This window comes from Pseudochaenichthys georgianus, chromosome 17, assembly GCF_902827115.2.
Source record: "Pseudochaenichthys georgianus chromosome 17, fPseGeo1.2, whole genome shotgun sequence".
NCBI classification, from domain to species: domain Eukaryota; kingdom Metazoa; phylum Chordata; class Actinopteri; order Perciformes; family Channichthyidae; genus Pseudochaenichthys; species Pseudochaenichthys georgianus.
Window position 1 is genome coordinate 25,270,572 of NC_047519.1, and position 19,837 is coordinate 25,290,408.

Below are 19,837 nucleotides of genomic sequence, written 5' to 3' on the forward strand. Positions count from 1 at the left end.
TTGTAAAATATGTACAGTTACATTTCTACGATATTTGGGCTTTACAGGGTTAACAAGGTATTATACATAAATATATACATACATATATGACAGATGGAATATTAAATATTGAACAGATTATATAAATGTACAATGTAGTTTTATTCCAAGAGAAACTATGGAGCAGAGACAGTTCTCTGCCAGCCAGAGGTGATTTATTGTACTTATTGCAGTGGGCAGGAATGTTTTCCTGTATCGGTCCTTGTGACAGCGGAGCTGCAGCAGTCTGTTGGAGAAGGAGCTCCGTTGACTGTCCAGCTGCAGGTGGAGAGGATGGGTGGGGTTATCCATGATGGACAACAGCCTGTTCAGTGTCCTCTTCTCCACCACAGCTTCAAAGGGGTCCAGCTTGATGCCGATGACAGACCCAGCTTTCCTGATCAGTTTATTGATTCTGCTGGTGTCACCGGCTCTGATGCTGCCCCCCTAGCAGACCGGAGCAAAGAAGAGTGCACTGGCCACAACAGACTGGTAGAAGATCTCCAGCATCTTGCTGCACACGTTGAAGGATCTCAGCTTCCTCAGAAAATAGAGTCTGCTCATCCCCTTCTTGTACACAGCATCAGTGTTGATCCTCCAGTTCAGTCCATTGCCTAAGTGCACTCCCAGGTACTTGTAGTCCTCCACAACAGCCACATCCTCTACAACAGAAGCGCTCCAACCCACTGCGTCAACTGTTTTTAGGTAATTTGATTACCAGCTATTTTGCTAGGGATCTTGCAACATTAAAGCATTATCAAAGGCATGTCCTTCATTGGGTAATTCTGTGACAGAATCTAAAACTTTGATAACTTTATGTTATGATTTCATTATCCATATTCTTAAACAATATTGTGTTGACAGAACAAAATTGACACACAGGAAATCTGGAGTAAGGTAGCATGCCTATTATTCCCTTATACATTGTTATACAATAGGACTCTATGAGCTGGCAACTAGACTATTACCAAAAGTTGAGGAAGCTACCATGTAAAGTCGGCTGTGTTCTCTACCTAATGGGAATTTGGAGGTATTGACTGTGTACATAAAATATGCAAAGAGAGTGGTAGACAGAGGTGGGGGAAGAAACCCAGCAGCAGTCTCTGCCCTGTGGTCCTCCAACAGGTAAGGTAGGTACAGGTACAGCCATAGGTACAGCCATAGGCCATAACACAATCATACATTATGACGCCTGGTCTTTATAGTTAGCTGATGCTCAACTCAAATTAGTGCCTAATTAGTGTGTAATAACTACAGACGGTATATATAACGCTAGTAATTGCAAGTATAATATCTCACCAGTAGGCTTACATTTTAAACTTGTATCCCAATAAATCAGCTAGTGCAAACCAGTCTAAACTGCAGTCACTTGTTCCAAACACACAGCAAGGTGCAAATTACGTTAGCCACTAACAGCCGCGCCTACTTGTTGTTTGTGTTAATGGATCAAAACTAATGATGTCGATTCAGGTATGTAGTATTTCTAATAGCAAATAGCATTTTTACTTACCATTAGCCAGCAATACATAGTTTAAATATGTATAATGTAACTTTACAAGTCTTACTGTTGCTAGCTAGCAAACATGTCAGGCTAATATTTAGCTACGCTATCTGCGGTTAGGTCTCCACCAGTTTGGGGAAGTGCCAATATAACTTCGACATATTCGACAAACAAATATAAAACAGAAAGAATTCTACGGGTATTGGGCCGAGGGGGACACCGTACTTCTGGTATCCGCCGTTTTACGCGAGGTGCAAGCAGCCGTACACCGTCTAGGTGTTGCTAAGCTTCCTGTACTGAATATCATAGTCTATTGCCTTAATCAATATCTAGTCAACTCTAAAATACCACATATATGCAATGGCATGATAATATTATTGTGACAAGTGGGGTATTCACCTGGTGTTTCCAGAAATTAGACGTAGATGTAGCCAAAATCAACGAAGGCCACTGTCGTTTTTCCATACATCTGCAAGGGCATGTCTGTAAGGGCAATCCGACAACCCACACAGCTCTAGTTTACGCTGGTAACGACTTAAAGCACACCCTCAAGTCCAGAGATGTAATCCGAAGACATGCAGCGATTTCTTCGGTCGTTAATAAAAATAAAAAAAACCTAGTGCGCTCTGCCTGGCTACATTAGCTAGCTGTTTATATTTGCACTTCCAGGATATTTGCACCTCCAGGAAAATGGCGTATTTATATATATATATATATGGCGCGTGTTGCATTGTGGGTAGCTCGTGACTTCACTGTGTGTGAAAAATGTATATGCTCGTGGTTTCTGTTACGGGACTTTACATTTTTTTCTGCCTGTGTTCGTGCGTACTAAAAAAATATGAGGACTTTTTCTGCAAAAATAAAATCTAAAATAAACGTACAAGGATCATGCCTTTGCGATCTTTGTGTATTCTTATTACTCATGTTACGGACGTCGGTTCGTTGGTCTAGGGGTATGATTCTCGCTTAGGGTGCGAGAGGTCCCGGGTTCAAATCCCGGACGAGCCCTTCTTTTTATGCTGCCGGCATTTCAAATACTCGACATACAGCTCTGAAAATAATTAAAAGACCACTCTCATTGGCTACAAGATTTTTTTTTTAATATTGAAGTTAAAAGCATCAATCTGGTGCACTTTGAGAGCAACATTAAGAGATCTATGGATACATCTCTCAACACCCATATGAAACACAGAACTGTAAACAGATTTTAATTTTCTTATATTTTACTAATCACTCCCCTTTTAAACTGTATTCTTGTTTTACAGTCATATAGTATTTCATACCTGTTTTTCATTTATCCTCTCTGGCTGTCCATCTCATAATGTTCACATAGAAACTAGCTCTCAATAGGAATATCATTCAGAAGAATTATAATTTCATGCAAAAAGAGGTTGCACATTTAAATTCAAGGTGTTGTTATGGCAACGTCAGTGGTCAAACAGCCACATTTACTGCTGCAAATACGTTCAAACATGCTGTCGACACGTAAAGCAGTGGCAACTATGCCACCATTTCAGCTGACTTTTTGTCAGAAATACTGTCACATAACATCCATATGTTTCAGTGCTAGGTTGATGCTTAGCTAAGAAGCACTTTAACTGACAGGACTCGCTTCTAGCTTCATTTCGAACCACATGTTGGTTCGAATGAAAACAAACCACATGTTGGTTCGAAATGAAGCTAGAAGCGAGTCCTGTCAGTTAAAGTGCTGACGCGCCACGAGGTCCGATCAAAGACATTACCACTCCATACCCTTTACATAAACGTTCATAGATGTCATAATATGTTGTCTGATGTTGTATTGACAGGTTACTGTACTCGTATTGTGTATGGCCGGTTAGCTCAGTTGGTTAGAGCGTCGTGCTAATAACGCGAAGGTCGCGGGTTCGATACCCGTACTGGCCACAGATTTTTGCATTAAAAAATGCATACACACGGAAGTAAATATAGGAAGAATTAAACAAATGCATAAATATATATTAAGATAAATAGGAAATAAATAAAATAATAGGTACTATATGAAAACAAATTAATACATTAATGTATAAATAAATACAAGTTGACAATAAAGCCTAATACGTTCACTTACATTTATCTATTTAAACTTACGTCAGTTTCCGTCCTCCATACTTGAGTACAGCACAGTCATTTTCGTTTTTATCAAGGTATATATTTTAGTGGGAATGCTGACACAGCATTCCAACTATCTGTTATGCAACGCACAAAATTCTTTATTATTCTGCCGGGTTATTTTGCGCCACTTCGCCTCCCACATTGAACATCGCAGAAACTCTGTTCAAATATCAAAACGTTCAGCTCGGTCGGGAATCGATGGCTATTACTTTTATCATTCATAACTTTCATAATTCCAGAGATACATCCCATAATACATCACATTTTTAACATGGAAGTCAATGGAGAAACTCTTCAGACTTGAACAATCTTTATGCAACTTCAACTGCTAACTGCTCCTTCATACTTTCACTCAGAAACCTCATTCCAACTTTAAAATGTTACACATCTTTCTGGCATTATTTGTGTAACAACTTTCTGATTCCTATCCTTTTAGAGATATTAAACATTGTTCAGACCTTGGTAAAGAGGCCTTCTTCAGATTTTAGAGTGCATGATGTCACAGCTAAAGTGGAGGACAGATTTAATTTTGCCTTCATATTTTCTTTTAAACCTGCCATAATTCCCAAACCCTACATTCCTGAGACATAATTTGTCATGACAAACGTAGGAAAACATCTCGTAGCTTGAAAGATAACAAATAATTAAGCAAAAATAATTAAACAAAATGCCTCTTGAGGGCATGAAGTGACAAACACTTTCAACATGTTTTCATTAAAGCCCATTAATCTGCCAAAAAAGGTCACATTATTAACCCGAAAGTACACAAAAAGTACAATTCAGATGCTCAAGTTCCTTGACACGCTTCACGCTTTGAAATGTCACCGATTCTGTTACGGTCCTTCAACAAAACGTTCACATGTAAGAGGTTTATCTCTCATTCAGAACAATGAAAATGCTCTCCTCTAACAGATTACTGCACATCACCAGGGAAACCTTTGATCTCTGGACACGTCGTTAGCTCAAATATAAACACCTGTGTCATGGAACACGAAGATGTCATAACTCCAACTGACATGCTCAGAGCACCAGACTTCAGATAATGGTTAACAGTCCTGCCCTCAACAGCTCTGGGGTGTCATCATATGCCGTTTCCATGGAAACGCATCCCTCGCCATAAAAGACGATGTCGCTATAACTCCTATGAAAATGTTCAAAAAGTGCTCAAACTTCACATGTGTGCTAACAGTCCAGCCGTGAAGACATCTACGGGACAGTTTTGAGATTTCTTCAAATGCCGTTGCCATGGCAATACAATGCTCACCATGAAACACGGTTTTCTCATAACTTCAGTAAAAATGCTCCAAACGGCCCAACACTTCACAGGTTTGGTAACGATGTAGCCATCAACGCATCTAAGCGTATTATGGGATGTCATCAAATGCCGTTGGCATGGCGACAGATCATTCGCCATCAAGTTAGTTCACAAGTTTGCAGTTCAAATATTCTGCTGCTTTTCCAAGCCTTTTTACTTTCTTTTCTTCTCTTATCACACATTCAAGCCCCCAGTGTTCATGTATCATTTCAATCTAAATTATTCACTTTCATCTTACACATCACATTTCAGCATAGCAGTTTAGCGTCAGCTTTTCAGCATAAAGCATTCCCACTAGCAATTTCTTCAGGAATTGCATTCTCCAGTTACCTATGATATTGAGGGGAGAGTGGGGTAAGTAGTGCCAATTTTTACTTAAAGTGCCTTTAAAGCAAGGGGATTACAGTAATGCCTCCAACTAAAATATGTACATATAGTTTAGGATGTTGTGCATCCCTGGGAACAATCACTTCGGATCTTAAATAAACTGTTTGAGAAATATAGCTTTAGAAAAAAAAGTGGTTTTGTGGCATTAGAGACAATACACTGGGGTAAATTGTGCCATTGATAATTGAAGTAAAACAGATCATCAGAAACTTTGCACTGATCTCGTCACCTTCAACATTCTCCACCAATCCAACATAGTTATAGGATTTGGATTTTTTACCTGCAAACTTCACATTGACAAAGTCACCAGCAAACAGATCCTTGTCACCATCATCATCATCACTCTGGACATCTGAACTCTCATAATGAGTGGTATCGCTAAGTGGAATTGGAAAGTCACTCTCTTCTGAGCTACTGGAGAGCACTTTCTTTTTGGGCTTGGTTGGTTTTGACCATTTCAGAGCCCCTTCTTATTTCCACTCCTTTTCTTCTTTTCAGCACGTTCCTTTTCTCTGTTGTGTGTCTTCTCCAGGCCATCTTCTGCCTCATCATTGGTGGTGGAGCTTTCTTCTGAGCTACTGTACACAGCTGTTTTCTTCTTGTTTTGGTTTGATTTGCAGCTTTCAGAGCCCTTTTCTTCTCTCTTTCATTCTTTTCCTGTTCAGCCTTTTTATCTTCTTTTTCTTTGTGAGCCTTCTCCAACTCCATCTTCTCAGGTGTGTCGGTCACGATTCTTGTTTTCACTTTCTTTCTTACAATTTTTTCTTTCTGTGGCTTTTGGCAAGGGAAGAATGACTTCTGGAGACACATAACCCAAGTGAGCAGAAGAACAAGATTTGTCACTTGATAAGTGCTCGGGATTTGTCAGAGTGGCAGGTGGCTCTCCTGGGTCTGGATCTGCTTCAAGGAAAGGACTCAAAGAACTCAAAAGCCAGTTCACGGCATTTCATGACACCTATGCCATGAAACATTGCTGCTAGTGTCTTAATATGGTCCGCCAGCTCTTTCTCCATGTTCTCATTGAATACTCGTTTGGCAACTGCTGTTCTTTCATAGCCTGGCTTTGTTACTTCTCCTATTTTTTTCTTATCCATATATCTTTTTATGGTCATCCTGCAGATCTTCATCTCCTTTCCAACCTGATGTATGGTCTTCCCCTGTTGCACCTCTTTCACTGCTCTTTCCAACTCCTCAAGAGGAGTTGAAACCCTGTCTGTCTTCCTTTTGTATTTGCATGGCATGATGGATTTTGGTCTAAAATTAAGAATGTCACATAGTTTTAGTGATCAAATGTAAAAATACAATGTACAATAACAATAAAATACAATAAAGTAATATATAGTAAATAATCATAAATTGGGGTAAGGCACAACTTAACCCAGGCCCTTTGGCACAAATCACCCCATGCCCACCATTTTGAAAAAAATGCATCCCCCAGCTGTTTTGAGCTAGCATCACGCTAACTGTATAGACTCATGGTGTAGCTTACTAAAGTAATAAAACATGTGTGAACTGTTTTCAAAGTTGTCTAAATTGTTCAAACACAGCAATCAAAAAACCTTGATCATAGAAATTTTACTTTGGAGGGCAAAAAATTGTTTTTTTAACTTAAATGTGCTTACTTCTCAAGCCATGTGTCTCCCGTCTTTGCAGGATGATTGAAATGGATGCCTCTTCAAAAATATGTGGTCACATGACCAACTTCTTCTATGGTTTTCTAGATAACAGGGGTGGCACTAATTGCCCCTTGGCACAAATTACCCCACTCTCCCCTACATGTCTTTGTGTTTGCATGTTTTCTATCAATCTCACAGTAGATAGCTGTCTGCCACAGACTACACCGCCATCTGGTGGACTAAACTATAGCTGTATATAACAACAAACATCCATTATATAAAAATCCAAAGTTGTTTTTCCCCCGCATGTTTTAGTATTGTAATATAATAATAGTAATAAGCCCCCTATATGTTTTACTAAATGGAGATCATTACACTTGTTGAGAAGCAAACTAGCTTTATTCTATTTCTTGACATTACATTGATCATTTCAATTCACTATTTAAATCAAAGTTCACACCTGATTTGCTTTTATATTATGTAGAAATTAGTATTTTATTTTGCAGTCTATACTTTTGCATCATTGTATGTGAGAAAGTAGATAGGAACATGATATAAGTATAAATAAATAAATGTATGAATAAATACGGAAATAAATGAATACAATAATAAATACATGTTGAAATAAATACATGTGGAAAAAAATACAGGAATAAATATGGCAATAAATGGATGTATAAATAAAAGTTGAGAATAAAACATGCTACATTATTTTATATATTTAATGTATTTTTACATTTATGTTCACTTATATTATTTCTGTGTCTGTTTGCTAATGAGGTGGGCGGTCCTAACTTCAGTCTGAAGCCTGATTGGTTACAGGATTGTGATTTCTGGCAGATTGTGGTTTAATAGCTCTGCCTGGCTAACCTCGCTGATTCGTGTGCATGAAGCGTCTCTCGTATTTGCAACCCAGCTCAGATTTAATAGAATAACCAATTCGGCTGCAAATGGGAAAAAATTTAGCGTTTCCCTGAAAGTGTTATCAAGCGTTGGTGGTATAGTGGTGAGCATAGCTGCCTTCCAAGCAGTTGACCCGGGTTCGATTCCCGGCCAACGCATATTTTATTGTCACTGCTCTCACAGCATTTATCCGTTGCTGATTCGTTTTTTTGCTGCTAAGCATAACATGTGTTTATAGCTTATAACTACATATGTTTGTTATCCACAAGAAAACAGCCAAATTGTATTCAAATATAAATGTTATTTTAGAGATTAATGAGAATTTAGCAATCAAAAATGGTTTTCTTCATAATTTCAACACGTATGACATGTTATGTATGTAAATTGAATTTTTTATATATTTTAATAATTTGTTTATCAGAAGTTTGTTTGTATTTGTATTTCTAAATGATATGTCTTAGAGGCAACCTGAGACCTGTAACCCTATACAGGGCACAGTGTCATTAACCTCAGAGATTAGATACATTTGTGTCATTTGCTAACATTTATTGCCTCATATGTAATGGCCCTGCACAGCCTCCCACACTCAAGCTCAAGCTTTGGTGATTTAGTGTGTTCATTATGTGAACGTTAGAGATGGTGTGCCACTTAAGCACCTGCAAGCAAGCTCTAAAAGTATTTCCGGCCAATGTTATTGCGTTTCCTTCACAATAATTCCTTGTGAGTACAAGGCAAAAATATTTATTCTCAGTTTCCCAGAGAATCTTCCAGACCAAATTTGCTTTACGACGAGTATAACTTTTCCCTTCTTTATGGTTTTGCATTTGCAAGACTTTTTGATGGACATTACCACTACATCTTCTTCTTCTTCTTCTTCTTCTTCTTCTTCTTCTTCTTCTTCTTCTTCTTCTTCTTCTTCTTCTTCTTCTTCTTCTTCTTCTTCTTCTTCTTCTTCTTCTTCTTCTTCTTCTTCTTCTTCTTCTTCTTCTTCTTCTTCTTCTTCTTCTTCTTAAAAAAAAAAGAATAAAAATCAATACTGGCTTTACAAATCATATCTTCATTATTCCGTCACTCATCTCATATTTGCTATTTTTTCTTGAAATACTGGATGGTTTTACGAATGTAAATAAATATTAATCTTGGAAAAAAAACAGGTATTGGTCTCTTTACTTATTTTTCTGACATACAAAAAATATATATCCTTTGACAGTGTGTCGCTAGGAGGGTCACACAGCCTGCCTATGTCTCTCTCTCTCTCTGTCTCTCTCACACACACACGCACGCACGCACGCACGCACGCACGCACGCACACGCACACACACACACACACACACACACACACACACACACACACACACACACACACACACACACACACACACACACACACACACACACGCACACACTGTATCAGCAGCATCGATTGATAATAATAGAAGTCGACGTAGACTTGCTGAACAGGAAATGTGTCACTGTTTCTCCTCTCTCCCCACTTAGTTCATTTGTTTTCCTATTCACCGGTGTTAATCCTGCTTACCCTCTTTTTCCCTCTGTTGCCATGGATATGCTATTCCTATGGCAACTGCAGGCCTTTCTGCGTGGCCTCGGGCCCCCACCGTAGAGGACTCTCCGAACCTTTCATTACACATTCCCTTCAAGCTTGCAGACAAATCTCACAAGTAGCACATAACTCTCTCTCTCTCTCTCCAACTGTTGCCCTTTCTTTTTCCTCCATCCCCCCTTCTCTGTTTGTGTCTTTGCCCTTGAACTCACACCACTGTGTCATACGCTTAAGTCCTGGATGCTCTGTCATGCTCAATACCACACAGCTGTTTCAGTGTATTTATATTTCCTAAATTACTCTCCAGGCATCCAGTGATACTAGATGCCGGTGCTGGTAGGAAGAGCGCTGTGATCAGATTTGTATCGCACGTATCGCTTTCATGTAAAAGTCAGAGACCCAAGCTTTCTAATTTTCAGTGGCAATGGAAACCAGAGCCCCATCTTTAAAGATGCATGAGACGTCTTGATCCACGGAGAATAGGGATGGAGGCTCTGTCAGAGAAAGTGTTCCTGTGTCAGAGAGTGAAAGTGAGGAAGAGGAGAGGTTTCCACAGATGATAGCGAAGTTGCCAGTGGCAGTGAGGGCCCTGAGGCCTCCGCCTGCCGAATGAACCCCGTCAGCGTCGGGGAGTACCATGGACTGCGGGTGGGCTCGTCTCTGCTCGGCATCGTGGCGGGCTGCATCATCATCGGGGTGTCCAGGGAGTGTGACGCCGATGCTGTAGGAGGGATCTTCCTGGGAGCAGGAGGCCTCGGTGAGTGTGTGTGAAACTTTCTAACTACTGACCCAGTTTTAGAAAAGCTATTTACAGTAGTTACTTATTGTTTGTCTTCATGCTTTTTGCCTTGAGCCACAACACCCATTGATTATTTCTATAGTGTCACAGGATATCGATGGAAGATTTTTTAATGTTAACAACTTAAAACATACATTCTTTGATCACCTTAATACTTCATGATTTTTCCAAATGTTTACAAGACTGGCTTCTCCAAAGGATTTTGACACCGCTTTAGAAAAATGTTGGATTACTTTTTCTTTGTTTTGTTGGCAGGACATTTTATGCTGCGTTACCTCTTTCAAATTAGTCAAGTTAAAACAACTTTTTTTGTATACCATTTTGCCCAAAATGTGATAACTGAGCCCTAACATCAAGTTACTATACCAGGTAGGACAAAGCTTCAACACTAATTAGACGAATCAATCGGTTGATGCAACTGTTATAGATAAATCAATAAAAATATACGGCAGGTTAATCGATAATAAAAATGTAGTTGTAGTCCTAATAAAGGAGAACCTACACTACTTGCATTTCTTTATAAATAAAGTACCAGAAAATATTCAAGTTGTGTAAAAAGGAAATACCAGTTAGCTACTGTTTTAGATGTTGTGTTTTAATTAGGTCATAAGAAGATAAATATAATATGGAATGATCATTATTCTTTTTACATACAGTACACAGCAGTGGAATCTGGGAGAATCCAAATAATGAGGCAGTAAAACACGAATTACATTTTTTTAGGTGGACAGTTAATATCCAACATGTAAAATGAGGAATGAATACTTTTTTTTTAAAATCCCAAATTAAAGTGAAATTTTTCCTTCACCATCCTTGAAAAACACACCATGTGATCACTTGATACAACAGTGTAACTGGAAGCGACTGACAGCCTGAGGAGTTTCACTGCCAAGATGGAGAAGTGAGAAAGAGAAAGAAGCAAAGGCCAGGGCTTTTGATCCGAGGACGACAACATTAGCATGCATTGTTAATGGTAAACGTGTTCTCGCTGATGATTTGATCAGCTCTCAATAATTAATTTGTGTTACTCATGTGCACAAAGAATTGGCAAATCAAAACTGTAGACAGCAGCTTGACCGAGGCATTCACTATGGCAGCTCTCGTGCAGCTAAGTAGCATCTAATGATGTGTTTTGGGGCTTATGTGTCTTGATGCCTCCTCCGACACATAGGCTGACTAATGAACAGAGTGTTCTTGGCAGATTTTCTTCTCTCCTTCTGCAGTTTCATGACATTTTAAGCACATGCATGCATCACAGCCACCCTCAGGACCTGCCAGTGTTTAATATCAGCTCTTGTGCATATAAGGGAAATCAATAACTGTGTGGAATTGGAGCACAGTGCCACAGAGAGGCACACAAGCCCTGTGGTTCAGACATCAATTTATACTTTGAGTGTAACATCAAAAAACATCACACACTGTATCTGGTATAAAATAATCTGAAGGCTGTTTCATCATCGTCTTATTGTCGGTCGTGATTTAAATAAGCATGGGAGTGTGTCTATCTTTTGGTGTGGCTCACATGCAATATATGGCCATTGTGAAAATGCAATTAGCAGAATGATTGGTAGAAATCTCTTCTACAATGACATTTCTCTTATGAGCACAGTACACACAATGTATTCTACACTCCGAGTTAGTTTCAGGCCACTACAGTGCAAATTTCGGTCAAAGAAAAACGAAAGATTATATTCACACTACTACTATCGTTCCTACTTCTTAAACCAATAGTGATAAGGACACTATATTAGTTTTATGCTATCTGCTTTCCAGGCCTGCTCATAGCAATCTACCCCTTCATTAAAGCCTGGTTGAACATCAACAATATTCTTCCATCCTTTGGTAAGTTGTTATATATTTGTATTCATTGTTTGAACCCTCAATATGTATATTCTTTGATCAGTATTTAAAGTAAAATGTTATTTTGTCCCTGAATATGTCTTCACTTCACAGGAAACTTCAGAGTGCACCCCACTGCCAATGTCGCTCCTGATCAACTTGTAGAGACAATAAGAAGAGAAGGTGAGTGAGCCTTCATGGTTTTCTTTCCTTAGTGTTTCAACAGAAGGATAGAGAATTTGCCTATTAATTGTTTACGTCTTCATAGTCAGCCATTTAGTTCATGGTCGTTATTCGTTGATAGCAAATCCAACACCTGTCCGCTCACTGGAGAGTTAACACCAGTGAGAGGTGTTGTGTCTGCTGCAAAGCATCAGTCATCTCTCTGGGGGCCGTTAAAGTAAAAAAACAAGCATGTTTTCTTCTTTCATAACCGTTTTTGCTTGGCCTAGATGGAAAGCATTATGAGATCAAGGAAATATGTGATAGAAAATAGCCCTTTTGCTAAGGGAATTGCATTAAAGTAACACCTGTTGAACATGTTCATATGAATGTCAGTTCATCTAAATATATTATTACTGGTTTCTCCCAATGTTTTTCTGCATACAAGTTCAATTAAAAAACATTCATTATATTAAGTGGTAAAGTCGTGTAGATATTGATACAGCCTGGTGAAACCGGAAATATGATTCTGAATTTAGCGGCGTGTTGATATGCTCTCCTTTGCTCTCGGCAGGGACTCAGAGTCAACTCAACCTGGAGCGCTCCAAGAGTCGAATGGGAACCTTTGTGGAGGGCGGACCGATGGCTGAGGCCAACCCAGATGAAGGGTAAGAGTCCAACATAATATCTCTTTGTGTAGATTCATTTTCAAATACAAATGCAGATGCTAATTAGAAAATATTTTATGAGACAATGCCTCATTTCTGTATTTCAAGAAAACTTGTAATTAAAAAATGCCTGAGTATCTCAGGAGCACCTTACTTTTTTTTTTACATGTCTTCAAATTTGGTGGTCAAAGTGAAGATCAGTATGAACCCTACAAATACATTATTAGCCATAAGAATTCACACTCAAATCATGATTATTTCATACACATGTCTAATAGGGTAAAGTTGACAACATTTTGGACAAACATGCTTGTATTCTGCTACTTCACTGGTTTATTGGGTCACACAACTACAAAGCAGTTCATTTGAAAATAAAAGGTCAGGAGGTCCTGAAACAGATTAATTACTTAATAAAAAGCACATGGTGTTAATTAGGTCATGCTTCATGATGAACTATATGTCATCTCTACAATTGTGTATGTGCTTCAGTTAGGTATTTTATACCAAAATATTTGAAAAAAAGCCATCACAAACTCTTACATAAGACATGCGCTTTTCTGTTGCCTTAAAGACTGTTTCGAGGAGATAAGGGGATGTTCAAATTTATCATATTGTATAATTTTGGTTAACTAGGGCCACCTTTATTGCAATGCCAGTGATAGCTATCTTAGTGGTAGCATCATATTCAGGTATGATCCAAAGAAGACATACCTTGTTTGGAAAATTATGAATGATAGACTGAAATAACTGAATTCCCCGGGCGCTGTACAATAGCTGCCCACTGCTCCTAGTACTAGACTCCTGGTACTAGGATGGGTTAAATGCAGAGGCCAAATTTCACTGTGTGTGCTGTGTGCTCTGCATGTGTGACCATTAAAGAGGGGTTTCATCCCTCCCAATTCTAATGTTGTTTAAATAAAATATCATGCTTACTGAGGAAAAAATGTGATTCAAACCAATCACTGAAGTTAATTTTAATACATTGTGCACTTATCAATACACTCATTATGCAGTACAGTTAATTTAATCGAGTTAATAGAGTAGTTTTATTTGTATTATTAGTATTTGTGTAGCTGATTCAGGGGATGACCGTAATTGAAGCAAATGGTCTGGTGTGTTTCAGGACTTCAGACCTGCCAGACGTCTTATCTAGACGGAAACTTAAGCAGCCTACTGGAGACCAAGACCTGCCATGACGTCAACATATGCCCAACCTTGCTAAACCTTCTTTCTTAGGTTTCTTTAAAAGAAGATGATCTATTGTAGACCTCTTATCTCCTGAACCTGCTCGCTTGTCGAGATTGTTTTTATGGCCTAATAAACCTCTCCCAAGATTATATTGTTTTTGTTTGAAAAACTGAACTTCCTTCCAATGAATGAAGCAAATACACCCAGTAATTTGAATTGCTTGCAGCTCATATCATCATCTCACAATGTTCTCAATATCCATCAATTATGATTATAGTCGTTATGTGACAATCAAAATCAGCTCAATTCCCCTGCCTTTATTTGTTACAGGCCACATACAGTACAAACATAAAGCAAATTGGAATACATGTGTACAGGTAGACACAACAACTACACAGTGAGCTGCACCCCCGCAGTGAAACATAATACATTGATATTCAGGACAGCAGAGGCAGAATGGCTGCTGCATTGCAAGTGGCGTGGGGAAGAACGCTGCGCTCTGACAAAAACTGTGGCGTGCTGTGAGGCTGAACAATGTCGGCAACAGCAGCCGAGGAGTCTGCAGTGCCTTGATGACAACCAGCAGTTTGATTGTCAGGCCTCAAATCTGTGTGAGGATTAGCAATGGAGCAACGTATAACAAACATTTAATTGCTAATGAATGTGATTGACAATTAAAACTCAACTTATAATTGGGAAATTAAAACTTGAGAACGAAAATGGAAACCAGCCTTTCCCATTTTTCTCGCATTGAAATCAGACTTGGAACCATTTAAAGGGTCAATTCACACAAATCTAGCCACACAGTGGTGGAAGGTAACTAAATACATATATTTTAGTACTTTACTTGTGATACATCTACTTTGCACTTTCTACTCTCCACTACATTTCAGTGGGAAGTATTGTAGCTTTATCTCCAGTTCAATGATTTGAAAGGTGTAGTTGCTTTACAAACTAGGATTTTTTGCACAATATATTTTTCATGATTCCAGCTCAAAGTTTTGCTGCTTTGTCATTTAATATTTGAATTGATTTTTTATAGTTTTTGAGGTTTGAACTGTTAATATATCACTTTGGGCTCTTGGTACTTAAGATAGCATGTTTTACTATGTTTACAAATCCAATAATCTATCAGACAATAAGTATAGAACAGTATCACCAGGTTATTGAATAATGATTAACATTATGAGTTTGTTTTAATAGAAAATACGCTATTTTCTACCGTGAGTATCAGTGACTTAAGCACGTCTATTGCACAATGCACCGCAATACACTGGACTTAATGGCATTTCAAAGGTTAGGATGCAAATGAGTGACCATTTACGAATGACTTACAATCATTTAACACTGCACACTTGTGTTGGCTTATTTATTTATTACAGTAATGTGTTCCTTGAGAAATCAGCAACAAGTAAATAAAGGTGAGCTCGTGAGATACAGGCAAAATGCAACAGCCTTCATCTCTCACACACACACACACACACACACACACACACACACACACACACACACACACACACACACACACGCACACGCACGCACGCACGCACGCACGCACGCACGCACGCACGCACGCACACACACACACACACACACACACACACACACACACACACACACACACACACACACACACACACACACACACACACACACACACACACACACACACACACACACACACACACAGGGGTTGGACACTAAAGGATGGATGATTAAGGAGGAGTCTGGGAGTCGCATCCAGAGGTCCATGGAGGAGAGAAGATGCTCTGCGCGGCAGATCATCACATATATGTAAAAATGAAATATGACGACTCAACCCCGGCTACCGGAGAGATGCCTCGCATATTTTAGCGGTTTCCCTCCATTTCCGTTGCGGGGTGACCTGTCAGATGCTACGTGCGTCTCGGTGCACACCGGGGGCAGCGCACCGTGTTGCGCCTGTGTGTCTCAGTCAGAAGAAATGCCATCTCACATAATTGATCTTTCCTCTCCTCTGCTTGGATTTTATATTCCAGCTCGGATCGCTTCGCTCTTGTGATTGAATGGCTGTCATGACTTGTGCCCTCAGGACTGTGACGCTACGAAATCAGGAAGAAAACCCCTCGTTTTGTTTTTATGCGTCCTTTCAACCTCTCTGTATTTTCACCTGGTAATTAGACCTGGGATCTCCGTAGCAATCTACTGATCAAACAATGGGAAGACCTTCAGTATATCGACATAAAGGGTAAGTTGATTTTTCATGGGTTAATTTTTACAGGAATGCATCACATCAATTCAGTAGGCTAAGCGTTTACACGTTTTCTTTGCAAATCATAGTTTCTTATTAAACGTATGGCCTACTGTTTGTAATATATTCAGGGTAATATATGTACTGATTAACAACAATGATTTCCTTTCCCCACATCCCCTCTCCTCAGTGAATGCTCTTGAATGGATGCATGCTGGAATGAAAGGGCTGATTTGATTGCAACTAAATACTGAAATGCCATTCACATAGTGGCTGGCAGGAATGATGCAGCTGCAGTGCCATTACATACATTTCACTCCACGAAACAAGATAAGATAAATAGCAATTTTCATCAGGCATGATATTCTATTAAGCAACACTTGTAACTTTTTTATAAAGGATGAAAAGTCAGGGTGCATCTAATTTACACTATGTGATGATTAAGTATCAATATAGTCAAATTCTCCATTGAAAAACCCATCATTACCTCTTTTATTTCATTGTTTAATTCAATGTACTTTTCTTATCTATTGTTTAACATAGAATTTGAGCCAAAAAGCATAGTCTTAATTCAATGTACAGTTCAACAGGCTTCTGCTGTAAGAGATGATAGTTTTACTATAAGAGCCAACTTTAACTGCATCAAATAATGCTCATTGTTTTACAGATATATATCATGACATGTGTAATTGATAGGAATACCAGAGTGATGCTTGTGTGTAGCTGTCCAGTACAACTTGTGCACAGAACAAGAGTAGTCAAATATGTGTGTAACCACAGAGCTTATTTACTTTCAAAGGAAGTACCTAAAAAAGCCTAACAGCTGCCATTTCTTGTTATTTACAGACAAAGATGTTGTCCTGGCTGTGAATTGATTTAAACTTTGCCATGGGGAAGACACTGGACTAAGATTTGACACCACAGTGGAAGAGACAGAGGTGAAGACATGGTCATCACTGACAGAAACGCTGGTACCCCTGTCCCTAAAAAAGAGCCGCAGAAGAAGACGAGGAGGAAGTCTCGCCCTCATGGCCTGCCGTCCCCGGCCCTCTGCTGCGCCTGCGGACTGTGCATCATGCTGGCTGGACTCAACATCACCCTGGTGGGAGCGTTCGCTTTCAGCACCCTGGTGCCTTCTGCCAATCCCCCAATCATCATCGGACCTATCCTACTGCTGGTGGCCTTCTCCTTTTTCGGGGCCTGTTGCGTGTGTAGCCGCCTCCCCCCTCCAAACAGCTCACGGAGGTCTAAGGTGGGCGGCAGGGGTGGAGGGCTGATGGGACATGGAGGGTTGGCTGGTGGTGCAGCGTTTGAAATAGAGACCAGTGAGCACACTCTGCAGGACACCACAGCTGTGCAGCTCAGCCCCACATCCTCCCGTGGATCATCCCAGGTGTCCAGCCCAGAAAAGGTAGCTCCTGACGCGGCCCTACCAAGTCCCTGCACGCTCTTCACCATGGAGACCAACGGCTCTTCTTCTGCGTTTGGCACCGCAGTGTACTCGGCCTCCACAGCAGGAGGAGGGGAGGTGAGGCTCAACCTGCCACGTGAAGAAGCCGTCGCCTAGCAGAGCAGAAACTCTTCCAAGGCCGGAGTGCTGCCAGTGTAAATATCCTTCTTGGCCGAGGGCTTGCTGAGTGTGATTGTGTCCTCTAGTTGACGTGGTGCCATATTTCTGGTTGTGAACAGTATGCTTTTTAATTTCTTGCTGTGCTGCCAACTGGTAATTAGCATGCAACGTTATTGAAACATCCAAGTGTTTGTGGATCATAGGTGTTGGAATTCAAATTCCTCCCTCTATTGTGTTTTTTTTGTAACTTCCTACAGGTCTTTGCTTTTAATGTTGGGCATTATGAACAGTTTTCATGTAGTAATCAAATGAAAAGGGTCTTAAACCATAAGTATTTATCTCTCACTGCTACTCTGGTTTGTGGAATACTGACCTGTCAGCAGTGATTTCAGAGGGCTTGAATGAATAATATGATTGTTTATTTGTTATGAAGACTTAAAGATCAGATGAGAAAGGTCAACAGTGAGATGTATAGGTTCATTTGTTTTGACATTTGGCATTTTGTGTGCTGTTCTCACTGTTGAACTTGTTTTGGGGGCATAATGTATGATAGGTCACAGGGGTCCCAAAGCAATATCCCCTCACCTGAGATTAAATCCTTTGCCGTTCTCTTTACAAGAACACAGTACTCTAAAGCCAATGTATTTGTGATAATAAACCGCAGTGCATATATAGAGTAACAGTATACTAACATGTACTGTGTAAAATGTTGAATCATGGAAGTGTTATTCTTGCAGTTTGACAAATGGTCACCACCACAACATCAAGACTGTGAATATTGTGTTTCCTAATATATTTATTTTCAATTTCACATGTACATTTTCATTGAAGGTAGTGTAGTTTCCACTATTTTAAGGTTACACTCATCATGGTATTTTAATTAATTTATAGTATTCACTGTGAGGCAAAGACATGTGTCATAATAATGATTTTGGTCATTATGGATTTGAATGAACTGCTGCTCGAGACTCCACCGAGTCATGTATTACAAATGTGAACATGTGAATTCCACAGTATTGAATCCTTACATTTTATGTCTGACATGACATGACTTTATATTTAACAGAAGTTAACCTCAACTGGACCTACACACAAATAGGCAAGCACAGAAGTCTGACAGAGTGTAGATAATGAGATTGCATAAAATAAAATATGTTCCCCATCACTGTGATGTCTTCTTGACAAGAGACATTCAAACCCTGATTTCCTTTGAAAGGAACGTTGCCTTAGACTGAGACATCAGGAACTAATGAGGGCTATAACAAAGTGCACAATAGCATTTCTCTCCAGAAAGCCTTTGTTGGGCTCTGGATTTCTATTCCATATTGTTAGGAAATACTCAACATTTCTCTTTTATTGTGGGAACAACAAATGCATACCAATGGCTTTAATTTTCACAGCAGAGATGTATAGGAAGTAGCAGGAGAGTGAACACCTGCATCAAGTGGCCAGAGCATTCCCGTAAACAGTGTTGACCTTCTTTTGTGACACAGCTCCTCAGAAGATCCCTTTTCTCTGTCAAATCTCTCTCTCTTGTGCTGAGCTCATTGTTTGCATGTTGAGAGGAAGAGATTCATGGAAATGCAAACATCCTTTTGTGAACTATTGGTGTTTTGTGTGTATTTTTATTTGTGTAACGCTTCTACAAAAATCTGGAAAATGTAAAAGATATAATATTTTTGTGAAGATTATAATTTGATGATGATCCAAATGTGAATCCTACAAAAATATATGAATAAAAAAGGCTCTTTCCAACCTGGGGTTGCTCATTATCATTGCGTGGCATGACACTGTGTTCCTGCTACACAGCATCAGTGTCACCATGAAGGGATATAAATATAAATGAGCAACTGGATTTGTTATATGTTCCCATTTCAAACAAGTTCAGTATGATATTGTGGGACATACAGACATTTTTGGGGGCACAATCTTTGTCACAAGGATTAT

General features: G+C 39.4%; 2 protein-coding genes and 3 non-coding genes across 6 annotated transcripts; all 5 read left to right on the forward strand.

Annotated features, from left to right (window-relative positions):
• The first annotated feature begins 2,455 nt into the window (after positions 1-2,455).
• Positions 2,456-2,527, forward strand: trnap-agg (transfer RNA proline (anticodon AGG)). Its single transcript has one exon. It is a non-coding gene; the product is annotated as a tRNA-Pro (tRNA).
• Positions 2,528-3,350: 823 nt separating this feature from the next.
• On the forward strand, positions 3,351-3,424 carry trnai-aau (transfer RNA isoleucine (anticodon AAU)). Its single transcript has one exon. It is a non-coding gene; the product is annotated as a tRNA-Ile (tRNA).
• A 4,535-nt stretch (positions 3,425-7,959) lies between these two features.
• Positions 7,960-8,031, forward strand: trnag-ucc (transfer RNA glycine (anticodon UCC)). The gene has a single exon. It is a non-coding gene; the product is annotated as a tRNA-Gly (tRNA).
• Positions 8,032-9,848: 1,817 nt separating this feature from the next.
• kncn (kinocilin) lies at positions 9,849-14,227 on the forward strand. Of its 2 annotated transcripts, none has more exons than XM_034105353.1 (5): positions 9,849-10,197; positions 12,007-12,075; positions 12,187-12,255; positions 12,809-12,902; positions 14,026-14,227. In XM_034105353.1, the coding sequence occupies exons 1-5, from the start codon at positions 10,044-10,046 to the stop codon at positions 14,096-14,098; spliced, it is 459 nt and encodes a 152-aa protein (XP_033961244.1). In that variant the 5' UTR covers positions 9,849-10,043; the 3' UTR covers positions 14,099-14,227. The 2 variants fall into 2 exon arrangements, with proteins under 2 accessions (XP_033961244.1, XP_033961245.1); XM_034105354.2 differs by having other exon boundaries at positions 9,849-10,191.
• Positions 14,228-15,837: 1,610 nt separating this feature from the next.
• tmem275a (transmembrane protein 275a) lies at positions 15,838-19,600 on the forward strand. The gene is made up of 2 exons (XM_034104800.1): positions 15,838-16,317; positions 17,167-19,600. Exon 2 carries the CDS (start codon positions 17,267-17,269, stop codon positions 17,885-17,887), a length of 621 nt encoding a protein of 206 aa, XP_033960691.1. The 5' UTR covers positions 15,838-16,317; positions 17,167-17,266; the 3' UTR covers positions 17,888-19,600.
• The last annotated feature ends 237 nt before the right edge of the window (positions 19,601-19,837 follow it).